The sequence below is a fragment of the Myxine glutinosa genome, chromosome 9, assembly GCF_964187855.1.
Source record: "Myxine glutinosa chromosome 9, kmMyxGlut1.1, whole genome shotgun sequence".
In the NCBI taxonomy this organism is placed as follows: Eukaryota; Metazoa; Chordata; class Myxini; order Myxiniformes; family Myxinidae; genus Myxine; species Myxine glutinosa.
Window position 1 is genome coordinate 110,746,449 of NC_136269.1, and position 13,281 is coordinate 110,759,729.

The window sequence follows — 13,281 nt, forward strand, 5'->3', positions numbered from 1 at the left end:
CCAAAAGTTGACGGACGCCCGGACGACAATACCCCTTAGCCCAATTTGGGCTGAGGGGTGAAAAGCAAACAAACAAGCAACGGGTCTATTTGAATCAGCAAGAATAGATGGCACTCACAAGACCCTATTAAAATTGTTGGAGTGAAATGGGAGGGGGTATTTAAATTGGTGAAAATAAACTGCGATAATAAAATAATGACAATTCATTCATTCAGAGGTGCTCGATACAGTGGTGCCAATTTGTCTGACACATTCAATCCTTTACGTGCAAAAGAATATACGTATGATAAAATCATACCTCCCACATTGGTTTGATTCCCTCTTTGAAAAGATGGAAATCGCTGTGGCCTGTGAGGTCACTTGGCCGGACAATGTGGCTGTAATATCTCCAGAAGTGCTCAACCTGAGGTTGAAAGTGCACAGGATTAATAAACCATGAAAATTTGAACTGTAAATGAAAATACGAGGGGGTGTTGAAAAGTAATGCCTCCTATTATTTTTCTCCAATCAGGTCAAGATATTCGAATGAAATAAAGACAGATAGTAACATCAATCTTTATTCTACCATAGTGCATATTTATTTTCAACATAACCACCACTGTGGTCCACATATTTCTGCCAACGTTAAAGTACTTTTGTGATGCCGTAACGATAGAAATGTGCGTCCAGCTGACTTAACCAGCGCTTCACAGAGGCCTTTACATCATAGTCAGAAGAAAAACGTTCTCCACAAGGGTGGTCATTAAGTTTGGTGAAAGATGAAAATTTGACAGAGCCACATCAAGGCTTAGTGCCTTTGTGGCGGTACTCCATTGACCATCTCTTCCTCTCAAGATTGAAATTGTGTTGAAGACTCTATTACAACAAATTTGGTGGAAGTCCGATAAATGTTGACGAACTTATAGCCTTTAAGAGAATTGTAGTTACTCCCACCATTTACCCCGTGCTTCTGCGAATTTCTTCAATAACCAGAAGCCTAATACCTGAAGGATTTAATGTGGGAAATGATGATGATCATCATCATTTTTACTTCAATGCCTTGAGTGGCCTCACAGATTTATTTTAACTTTGATGTGATTTCTGTTTTCCGCTTTGGTGGTCGCGGGAATGGTTGCACACTCAACTATAGCAAATATGGTGAAAATCCTCACTTGTTCCCACTCCCCTCCATCGCACCACAATTGAAGTTCCCAGAGTGTACATTATAGCGACATGAGGTGAGGTTTCATTCTCCCCCCCCCCCCCCCACCCCCCATCTCCCCTTCCTTTCTCCCTCCCTCATTCCTCCCCGCTCCTTCCTCTCTTTCCCCCCTCCCCTTCCCATTCCCCTCTTTATCTCCCACACTCTCCCTTCCTCTCTCTCCACCCTCCCCCTGCTCTCTCTCCCCCACTCCTCTCCCTCCTTCACTTTTTTTTCCATATATTTCCATTATTTCCATCAATATTTCCATTCACAAAGAGACTCCGCGTTACCCGGCAACGCCGGCGACCTTTGCTATTATAATAATTAGGGCCATTCCATACCAACTCGATTAGCAGACTTGTATGTAAGTTAGAAAGAATTAAAAAAAAAAATTATTGGTAAAATGATGTTCCAAGATTTTCCCTCCCCACACTGCAAATTCCCCCCCCCCCCCCCTACTAAATGTTAAGCCTTCTGAAATATGTTGCCAACTTTTGCATTCGCTTACTTAATCTATGTTCAATTGAAGTTTTGGGAGGGTGATATTTTGACACTGGATTGAAGTTAAAGATATCAGGCTAAAACTGAAACCCAGGTAATTTTTATCAAAGCCTTGAGATTCTGCTGGTCTATTTTTAGGACTGTATGAGAATGCCAAATATCAATGACAATATTTACATTTTGGATATCCCCTCTGATTCTGGTGAACTACAGTCATCTTCAAATTGAAGAAACTTTTTTTTTCCTTTTTTTTTTTGTATACGGAATCGAGGCTCGTGAAAGAGCTAACATTTAACACACAAACAAATCAAACAGACAAACAAAAAAGTATATAAAAAGGGGAGCGGTAGACAAGATGGGGAGAGAAGGGGAAGCACATAAACTCAACATTTGAGAGCAGGGACATCGGGAATGTGTGGGAGGGAGAGGGCTTGGGGGGAGACGGCGTGGGAAGGGGGGGGGGGGGGTGGGAGAAGTATAAACACAAGGACACCAAGGACTTCCAGGAAAGAAGTTGGTATTTCAAAAAAGTGGATTTGGGGTGAAATTAGCGGGGGTAGAAAAGATCAAGTTTTTGGATGGGGGAAGATAAGAGATGGTGGTGAACAGCTGTTTTAAAGACCTGGAGGGAGGAGTGGGGTTGAAGAGAGTGAGGGAGTTAGTTCCAGAGGCAGGAGAAAAGAAGAATGAAGGAGTGAAGGTGAGCAGAGAGTCTTGATTTTGGCAGTTTAACCATAAGAGGGTTGCAGGCAGATCTTGTGCGACCTGTAGGAATATTTGGGGGACAGAGCCCAGAGAGAGCAGGAGGAGCAAGGCCGGAGAGGAGTCGGCAGAAGACAGAAAGACCACCAACCTGCCTGCGGTGAGTAAGTGAAAGGCCCTCGGAGGTAGCTTCATCGCGGGAGATTCCAATGATTCTGAACGCTTTGGTTTCAACAGCGTGAAAACGAGCTAGGTGCGAGGCAGAAGCACCAGCCTAGAGGGGGGAACAGTATTCCATTGAGCTGCGGATGAAAGCCTTCTATGTGGTGAGGAGCTCAGGTGTGCCAAGGAAGGACTTCGCACGACGGAGGATGCCCAGTCGGCGACTGGCTTTGGAGGCCAGATTTGAAATGTGGTTTTCCCAGGAAAGATCATGGCAGATAGTGAGACCCAAAAGCTTGAGTGACAGAACTTATTGGAGAGGATTATTCAGAAAGTGGATGGGAGGGTTGTCCAGTCGGTCTTTTCGGAGAGACATCGTAAGAGTGTGAGATTTGTCAGGATTGAAAGACATGTTCCACTTGTTTGCCCAGTCTGTGATTTTGTCCAGGTCTGCAGAGAGTGAGGAGGCTGCAGACTGCCGATCTGAGGGATGAGGAATGGAGCGGCAGAAAGTGGAGTCATCAGCAAAGAGATAGAGAGGATTTTCAAGAGAGTCAGAGAGATCATTGATGAAGACCAGATAAAGCACAGGGCCCAGAACACTGCATTGGGGAACTCCAGCCTGAACAGGAAGAGGAGATGAGAGAAACCCATTCAGGGCCACACGTTGACTATGACTAGAGAGGAAGTCCGCCAGCCATGCGTGGAGATTTCCATGGATACCAAAGGAGGAGAGTTTGGTGAGCAGAGCGGGGTGCCAGACCATATCGAAGGCACGTGATATGTCAAGGGAGACTGCTCTAATTTCCTGTTTGGCATTGAGGACCTCCATCCATTGTTGAGACAGCAGAAGCAGCATGTCCAGAGTAGAATGACCTGGTCTACAACCAAATTGATGATCAGAGATCAAGCCATTGGAGAAGAGGAAAGATTTCATATCCGAAGCAATGATGGATTTCATGACTTTGCTGATAATTGGGAGAAGGCTGATTGGTCTGTAGTTGCTAGGATCTGTTTTTGCACCTTTTTTGTGTAAAGCGGTGATATTGGCTGATTTCAAAGCAGATGGCAGATGATCTTGAGCAAAAGAGAGGGTGAAGAGAACAGAGAGAGGGAGTGAAAGAGTGGAAGAACAGGATTTTAGGACCCGTGGGCTGATGCCGTCAGGAATTGATGGAAAAGATGATGATGAAAAGAAACTTGATGGAAAAGGGCCACGAACCACGAACAAAGAAAACTGAATCGACGCTAATTGGATTGTTGTGGATCGACATCAGGGCACACACATCATGTACATGGAAGTGCCAAGTAAGAGGAATGCGGGACAGAATAATTGGCGTTGGACAATGTGACAAAGTTCGAAAATTGTTATTATCTCCATTGCTTTTTTGAAATTTGTCTTTCTTCCATGCAAGACTACATCTAAACTGTATAAAAAAGGCAAACACACCATCGTTGTGGCTGCCATTTTGGAGGTTCTGCCAGTGGCAAAGGGAGGGACTGACCCCACCCCTACACCTCTCCCCCACCTCCCCATCCCCAAAATATATTGAAATAAAAATTCCAGCCGGTGAACAGCCAAAAACAGACAATTCCCACCCCTAGTTATGTGGTGGGCACAATGTGTTGCCTACCCTCAAATCCAATAACATGACATGTATCAGTCTTCAAAAAGTACACATTTTTGGGATGGTGAGGGGACAGATGCTGGAAGCTGAAGTCAAAATTAACCAGAGATACATTTTTCAGCTTGATGCATTAACTAAAGGTCAAGATATGACTGTGTCAAAAGGTCAAACAAGCATTTCCACGATAAGCAATTGCAAAAAATGGATGTGACACCCAATCTTTAGAGGGCTGAATAATTAAAATGACTTGTAGCTGGCATGTTGAAATTATTGTTACGTTTGTGGGGGTAAAAATGAAATACCTCATAGGAAAGTCAGAATCATATAAATCAACATGCGAACATCGCAGTGACAGTTAGTGTTGTGAAGAAGAAGAACCCATCTCGATGTACATAAGTAGGCCGTCTGTCCGGGTAAGAGCGTTTGCATGTCGCCATAAGAGGCGTGGCTTTGTGCTAACTAATTATAGGGCTTAAAGATTAATTCCCCAGTGTGTAATCTGCCTCCTGTGGTCTTCCCTTCGGTTTTATTACATTGGGCCAGCCAGGAAAGTGAGGGCTCAGTAAAACAACAACAACTATAACAAATGGACTCATTCGCTCACAGCACCGCCAGGGCTGACAGAAAAAGCATTTGCCGATCGGCACGTAAATCCCGCCTCATGACCGCCGACGTCATCCGAACATTCCCGAACAGTAATTAGACTCCGCCCCCAACGACTCGTAATGAGGAGGCAATGCCCTGGCCTTCGTGATTGATGGATGCATGATGGGATGATTGAGTAGCGCTCAATGATTGAACAGTGTGATGTCAGCGTAGAACATTCGAGAGCTGGAGGAAAAAAAATGCGGTCTCACCATTTTTGGTCTCTTTGTCCTGACATTCGTCGAAGGCTGTTGCATTTCCTCCTTGTTCTGGCTTGGTCACGGGCAGTGGTGCATCTTTGGCTCATGTGCGCTTGTGGAAAGAGACTGAACAAGAGCGGTTCGGGGCAGTCGGAAGCATGAGAAGGACCTCACGTTGGGACGTCGAGGAGCGCGACTCCATGCCATTTTGTGCACTTCCCTCACGGTGGTTTGGAGGCGATGAATGACCAGCAAGCCTTATCAGCCATTTGGGAATGCAAAGCTGAGTGCCGGCCGATTACCAAAAACATTATTTATTTTCTTCTACTTTCGTTTCCCCCTTGTTTGTATACGAGTCTGACTGGAGACGTCTCAAATTAGGAAAGCGTTTTTACCTCACATTCATTTTATTTGGGTTACAATTACTTTTAATAAATTCATTATTTGTTGAATTTTACTTTTCTTGTCCTGGTTCGTTTCCTTGTTTGTGGGTTTGGATTAACCCAGTGTCGGCCGTCCGTACCAGGTAAGACTTCGAACCTGCCCGCGCGTGCCAGAAATAATCCAGCCAAGTTCAAAATACGCCTCGGAGTTAAAGCTCGTTTTGGTCATTCGTCCTCTTAGGGTGTTAACCCCCAGGACATGACATTATATTTGGTAATACTATCTAAAAAGGTTGTTTTTGCCCCAAATAACATTTGGAAAGTCAGACAAGTTGGCATTGAATAACCAAACGATGATGTGAAAGTGTTGGAGCAAAGAGGCTTACCGATGCAAACCTGCCGATGGATTTGATGTTCTGTTCATAATTCTGCGAGCTCGCCTGGCGCCCGGGCGTACGACGCGAAAACCACAGGGAGTAATGATACTGCAAGGGGTGTTCTTCTGGTGCCACCACCTTAAGATTAAAATAATAATGATAATAAAAAAATAGTAATCAACTATACAAGGCCATCAAGCACTGCACGGTAATGATGACAACACAAGCACAATCCTTTGTCTCAAATGCAGTGCTTTAAAACTATAAAATCATTATTTATTATGCCCATATTTTGGTTCCACTCAGCTTAACCTTGCATTGCATCATTTCGTTTAACAAGCAACTGGAAAAAAGTAATAATATATTATTATTATTTAGTAATAATTTTTTTTATTTATTATTACTCCCGCCAGGGAGTAATGCATTCGATCGTGTCCGTCCGTGTGTGTGTGTGCGTATGTGTGTTCGTGTGTGTGTGAACAAGATATCTGGAAAAGTTCTGAACGGATTTGGATGAAAGTTGGTGGGATGATTGCCCTTGGGATAAGGAAGAATTGATTAGTTTTTGGTGAAGCTCAGGATATTATTCCGGATCCAGGAATTTTTTGAAGGATATTTTACCATTAGAAGATAAGGTTAATTTTTTTTTTTACATTATCTTCTATATCTATGTGTGTGTGTGTGTGTGTGTGTGTGTGTGTGTGTGTGTGTGTGTGTGTGTGTGTGTGTGTGTAATGTTACCGATAGACTCCGAAACGGAGAGGCTCACGTGCTTGATATTTGGCATAGACATGGCCATTGAGCCTGGGACGAACATGGCTGAGACCATATTTGACGAGATCCATATTTTTTATTCATATTTACGTCAGCGCATTTCAGCGAAGTACCCACTAATCTCAGCCGGTGCCAGAGCTCGCTGATTCGCTCAGAGCGATCACGTGATGTTCCATCCCGTCACACGTCACACGTTTGCACGTAATTCAGGGCGAAAAGCGATTACGGTTTTTCACCTTTATGCGACCGTGTTTTGTGTCGATTTTGTGCGATATGAATTAAATTTTAATTCATATTTCGTGTTTACGAATTCGAATACGAAGGATTTCCCCTTTCCCCTTTCGATTTCAAATACGAATCGAATACGAGCTTGAGTCGAGAGGGCGAATGTACGGGTTGGGAATGTACGGGTCTCCCCTCCCCCACCCGGCAATGCCGGGTACTTCTGCTAGGATCACGTGATGTTCCAACTTTGCCGCCATAATCTCACAGTTATGCGTTCGCACGTAATTCAGTTTTTCCACATTTCAGCGAGGAACATTGCCATTCACACCACATAGGTTTTTGGTCACTTTCATCTGATATTTGTGATTTATTTCAAACAAACTGAATTCCCATCTACACGGCCATGTATTCCTATTAACGTTATGTAAAGTACATAAATTGTGTGGATTACATCATTTCTGGATGTGATCAATTGCCAGTAACCATCTATATCCCTCCCCTCCCCTTCCCTCCTCCCCCTCCCTTTCCCCCCTCCCCTCCCTCCCCCTCCCTTTCCCCCCTCCCCTTCCCTCCTCCCCTCCCCCTCCCTTTCCCCCCTCCCCCTCCCTTTCCCCCCTCCCCTCCCTCCCCCTCCCTTTCCCCCCTCCCTTTCCCCCCCTCCCCCTCCCTTTCCCCCCTCCCCTCCCTCCCCCTCCCCTTCCCCCCTCCACCCTACCCTCTCCCCTTTCCCCTCCCCTCCCTTTCCCCCATGCCCCTCCCTTTCCCCCCTACCCCTTCCTTTCTGCCCTACCCCTTCCCCCTCTACCCCTTCCTTTCTGCCCTACCCCTTCCCCCTCCCCCTCCCCTCCCTTTCCCCCCTACCCCTTCCTTTCTGTCCTACCCCTTCCCCACCCCCCTCCCCCTCCCCCTCCTCCCCACCCTCCCACTCCTCTCCCCCTCCCATCCCTCCCCCTCCCCCCTCTCCTCCCCCACCCTCCCACTCCTCTCCCCCACCCTCCCACTCCTCTCCCCCTCCCATACCTCCCCTCCCCCCTCTCCTCCCCTCCCCCTCCCCCCTCTCCTCCCCCCATCTCCTCCCCTCCCCCCTCTCCTCCCCTCCCCCTCCCCCTCCCCATCCCCTCCCCCCCTCCTCCCCTTCCCTCCTCCCCCCTCCCCCCCTCCCTCCCGCTCCCCCTCCCTTTACCCCCTCCCCCTCCCCCCTCCTCCCCTCCCCTCCCCTCCCCTTCCCTCCTCCCCCCTCCCCCCCTCCCTCCCGCTCCCCCTCCCTTTACCCCCTCCCCCTACCCTTCTCCCTCCACCCTACCCTCTCCCCTTCCCCCCTCCCCTTCCCTCCTCCCCCCTCCCCTCCCGCTCCCCCTCCCTTTCCCCCCTCCCCCTACCCTTCCCCCTCCCTTCTCCCTCCCCCCTCCCTTCACCCATACCCCTTCCTTTCTGCCCTACCCCTTCCCCACCCCCCTCCCTTTCCCCCATGCTCCTCCCTTTCCCCCCTACCCCTTCCTTTCTGTCCTACCCCTCCCCTCCCCCCCTCTCCTCCCCTCCCCCCTGTTCCCCTCCCCTCCCCTTCCCCCTTCCCTCCCCTCCCCCGCCCGGCAATGCCGGGTACTTCTGCTAGTATTCTATATTTAACATTGTGATATGAAAATAGTTTTCATATTTGTTGTAAATGTAGTTTAAACTCGTGGTTATGCGTTAGAGCAGTGTATTTTTTGCAGCGTCGTCTTCAATGTTCATTTTTTGTTTATTTATAATAAAGACACATTCTGTCATTTTAAAACCACCAAAGTGTGTATTAGGTTTCCCCGCTTCATAAAATGTATCGTTTGATACGTATAATGCTTTAAAACTGTTATTATTTATATATATTTTTTTACCTCAGAGATATCAACATTTACCTCAGCGAATGTCAATCGCGGTGTCAGTATTTGATGAACTTATAAAGACTTAGGTGACTTATAAGTGTGACCAGCATGTGCACGGGATTCTTCCCAGAAGAATGAGTGGTCGCATTAGCTTGTACTAGAGTCCCCTGTATATAGAGAGTTGTGTCAACTCAAATTTGGACGCCATTTTGTGTCTAAGTGTGTCGGATTAGATATACATGTACATTCGCGATATGGGGTGATATATTCTAAACCTGCTAAAAAAAAATTTACTCCACATATTTAGTCTTATTATTACATACAGGTGATATTTGTTTTGACAAAAACTCAGCTATTGCCGTGAAAAAGAGCTGTGTGGTGATATTAAAAGTGGTATGGCAATGCATATTACAAGCCAACAATGCATATAAGAGCAAACATTATAAGTAAGACAAACCAATGCTGTCGTTCTCTGAATTTTAATAACTTTTAGAAAGGAGTGTGGGCATATCCAATATTTTTTAAAGGGTGCCGAGAGCAATTCCGGTGTAGGACTTCCAGCCGACATATAGTCTAACACACTTAAAACAAATTCTGTACGTGGTAATGCTTCAACCTCTTTTTGTCATCAGCTCGCCCCTCTCAAACTAATTCACATCGAAATGTTCCTGCAATCATACAATGAGTGTCCTTGATGTATTTATTTATTGAAATTTTTATTCTAACACAACACAGTTTAATTTTAATGAGCTGTCATGTACTAGTACTTCCACAACAGAAAATCACATGGACAATCTTCCGGAAGATGGCCAGACAAATCGCTAGCTCTATCGACCACATGTATATTGATATCAAACAGGGATAACAGCTTTTGAAAGTTGAGCCAGTTTTAAATGTGGGTACACAAATACACCTGTTTTACTGCATTAATCACCTAGAAATATTGTATGTTTTGGGAACGATAGCTGTCACCAGGTTAAATATATAGGGATTGTCCAATGTGCAAAATCTTCCATCACTACAATTTGGCCATAAATCCCGGGGTGGGAAATATTTGAGCAAATATGCCACAAGACGCATGAGCACTGTACAAAGCAAACAATAACTCGTCAAATTTTGGACGTATGGATGGCTGCACAACCCGCAAAAAAATTGAGCAGGTCCCCCCCTAAAATTGCTTTTATGATTGCCGATTAGGCTAAAGATTTTAAACCAAAAAAATAACTTGCCTCAGAATAAGTTTTGAATGGACGGACAGACAACTGAAAACAAAACGGACCATGGGTTTCCCACCCCTATAAAATCAAAATTAATTCCCTCTGAAAAAGTACAGTGACATTGCCCGCAGACTACCCAACCGCAGACCAGGCAATGTCACTGTACCGGGACATTTCATCAATCAATGACAATATGCGGTCCGCTAGGACTACCTGAAAAAAATTGAGCAGGGTTCTTCCCACGGAAATGCATTTTTGGTCAGCTCCTTGAAGATTATAAACAAACACAAATGACTTCCCTTTAAAAGGGTTTCAACGGACAGACAACCAAAAAAAAACCGAGCAGATAGAATTGCTTTTGAACATCGATCATCAAGCGGCGTGGGCCTACCTGGCAGAGTCTCGAGGAGTCGATCGCTTTCCAGCTCTTTCGTCTGACTTTCGCTTCCCAAATTTGTCTTCTGACTTTATCACTTGGAAATCTATACATCTTATATTTCCCAGATTGGTTTGAACAACCAAAAGCAGAACAACCAGTCATTTTGTTTGGCAATAAACAACATTCCCGTACCAAGCTGACGTTCACGCACGGTGAAGTTAGACACAAAATGGTGCCAACGAAATCACGTGACCAGAAATCTCGGGTCAGCGCATGGCGCAACTCTCTTTATACAGGGACTCTAGCTTGTACGACTTAAAATGAGCGAGTTTTGTTTTCACGTTTGGGTGAGTTTTACATGTTGTATCCCCAAGAAATGAAACGAACGTTTTTCCTGGCTTACAATTTTATTTGAAGTCACACATGCCTCAAAATACACTCACTTATATAGAATTGAATGCTGAATCCGAAAATGTAAGTGAAATTGCCTTTTTTGTTTTTACATTATATTATATATATATATATATATATATATATATATATATATATATATATATATATATATATATGTATATACTGTATATATACAGACTTGGCATTTAATATGGAATATTTTTTTTTTCTCGACTTGGGTTTACTTTCTGAACTCAGTATATCAATCTGGTGAATTTATTTTACCCTTCGGTGATGTCTTTGTTGAAAGAACCATGTCACTGATTGTCTTTCACAGCAAGAAGTCAATAACAGGATTATATCACAGGTGGCGTGACAAAATGTAAGGACAGGTACATTTGACGATTGGCTTCACAGTCGGGTATACAAGGGTTGTTGCGTTCTGTATTAGTGGAAAACAACTGGAGGAAACAACCTACTCCAATACCGAGGCCAGGATGTCCACGCAGAACCACAAGGAGAAATGATCGCCAGCTGCACCGGTTAGTCTGCAATGGCCGTACCAAGTCAGCTAATCGGCTTAGGGCTGGGTGGCAGCAACTGACAAATGTGCCTGTATCCAGAAGGCTAGTCAACCAACGACTGGTTCAAGCAGGCTATCGTGCCAGGTGTCCCCTGAGAAAGCCACGTCTGACCAGACAACACAGCCAGCGCTGCTTGCAGTGGGCCAGAGAGCACCGTCAATGGCAGCCAGGACACTGGAATCACGTGACCTTCAGTGACGAGTCTAGATTTCTGGTCTATCGTCAAGATGGCTGTGTCCGAGTGCGCAGACAAGTGCATGAAGCCCACAACGAAGATTGTATAGTGCCAAGAGTCCAAGCTGGAGGTGGTGGGGTGACCGCTTGGGCTGCTTTTCATGCAGGGGGCAAAACTGACCTGGTTGTTCTGAATGGAAACCTGAACCAGTTCAAGTACAGGGTCATTCTGGAAGAAACATTGCTTCCATTTGCTCGTGCAGCCTTTCGAGGAAACTTTGTCTTCCAAGATGACAATGCACGGCCTCATCGTGCTCGCATGATCCAACACTTTCTTGCTGACCGTGGTGTAGAGCATAGGGAGTGGCCTGCCATGTCCCCGGATATGAATCCGATAGAGAACTTGTGGGCAGAATTAACGCGTCAAATCGACAACTTGGACCAGCAGCCTACCTCTGTGCGTGAATTGCAGCCGACTATTGTCACTGCATGGCAAGCGATTCCTGTCCAAATCTTGGCAAATCTCGTGAACAGCATGCCTCGACGTGTGCGTGCTCTCCTGAATGCTCGTGGGGGTTACACGAAGTACTGAACTGTAATTTTACTGTCCGTAATCCCAGTCATATTTTAGCTTTTGTTTTTGTTGAAAAAAACATTTGGCTAATGTGCAAAATAAAGAGATACTTCTGGAAAACGTACAGAAGTTTAACACAGTACTGTCCATGAATTGAGTTCGATATGAGTTTACATCACTTTCAAGGATCAATTTATTTGCTTCGAAATGTCAAATGTGGTTTTTGTTTCTTTTAAGGGTCACATTAACAAAATCTAGAATAATTTCAACATAATTCCAATGAACTTTTGGTTCTAAGTCATCTTGAAAAGTAAGTTCACCCCCACAAAAAAAATATTCCATATTAAATGCCAAGTCTATATATATATATATATATATATATATATATATATATATATATATTGTTGTGGATATGAGAATGTTTTTTTTATTTATTGTTGTGGTAAAATGTTGTTGTAAAAGGTTGTTGTAAAATATCACCCCTCCTCCCTCCGTTTGTGGTTGTATAAAGGTCAAAGGGCGTTCCCGTAGTTAGTCCATGAAACATACATGCAGGACACGATATATCTTTTTTGACAGTTATATCCTTATTATGTGTATTAGTGTAAGGCTGTGTCTTCCATTAATTGAAATACTCCATTGCACCAAGTGAAATAAGATAGATTCCCTTTCATTCCCATTCCCAAAACCTCCATTTCCAACTGCGTCATTGCCATTCGCATTGCCAACTACAATTGCCGCCATTAAGCGTGGTCAGCTCGGGGAAGAAGGGCGTGCCCACCCATCGTCATAGAGAGGAGGAGTGAGCCAGCCCCGAACAACCAACCAAGTACAAGGGGTTTGGCTTGAGAGGGCGGAGAGAGAACGCTCGGGGAGGTTCGCGAAGGTTCGAGGGTGTGGCCCTATATAACCAGCGGCCCCGACGCCCAGAAAAGAGTTGAGTAAGGGATCCCTGAAAGAGCAGCTTCAGCCACGCAGTTTCAGCCACCGCAGCTTCAGCCACAGCAGTTTCAGCCACCGCAGCTTCAGCCACAGCAGCTTCAGCCACAGCAGTTTCAGCCACCGCAGCTTCAGCCACAGCAGCTTCAGCCACAGCAGCTTCAGCCCCAGCAGCTTCGGGGCCTTGACGGCAGTTTTGAGCGGGGCCGCGAAGGAACGGCGGCTGCTAAACGCGCCGATCGAGAGAGGGCGGCGGCTGCTCATCCCCGACCCGACCGTGCTGCGGTTCCAGTTGGACCTTCCTCCCCCTCCAGCCATCCACCTCCTGCCATTCCTGTCATCATTCCCCGCGTGAGTCTGTCTTTTGTTTGTTCTGTCCCAG

General features: G+C 45.5%; 1 protein-coding gene across 4 annotated transcripts in view; it reads right to left on the minus strand.

The window, feature by feature from the left end:
- EIF4E2 (eukaryotic translation initiation factor 4E family member 2) overlaps window positions 1–13,281 on the minus strand; it is a 54,345-nt gene that overhangs the window by 17,703 nt on the left and 23,361 nt on the right. For 2 of the 4 annotated variants that reach the window (XM_068128557.2, XM_078784700.1), the window contains exons 3-4: window positions 5,791–5,919; window positions 299–403 (exon numbers count right to left, since the gene is read on the minus strand). In XM_068128557.2, the coding sequence (XP_067984658.2) occupies window positions 299–403; window positions 5,791–5,919 (234 nt within the window). The remainder of the gene's footprint in view (window positions 1–298; window positions 404–5,790; window positions 5,920–13,281) is intronic. The other 2 variants (XM_078784701.1, XM_078784702.1) reach the window with 1 other exon arrangement.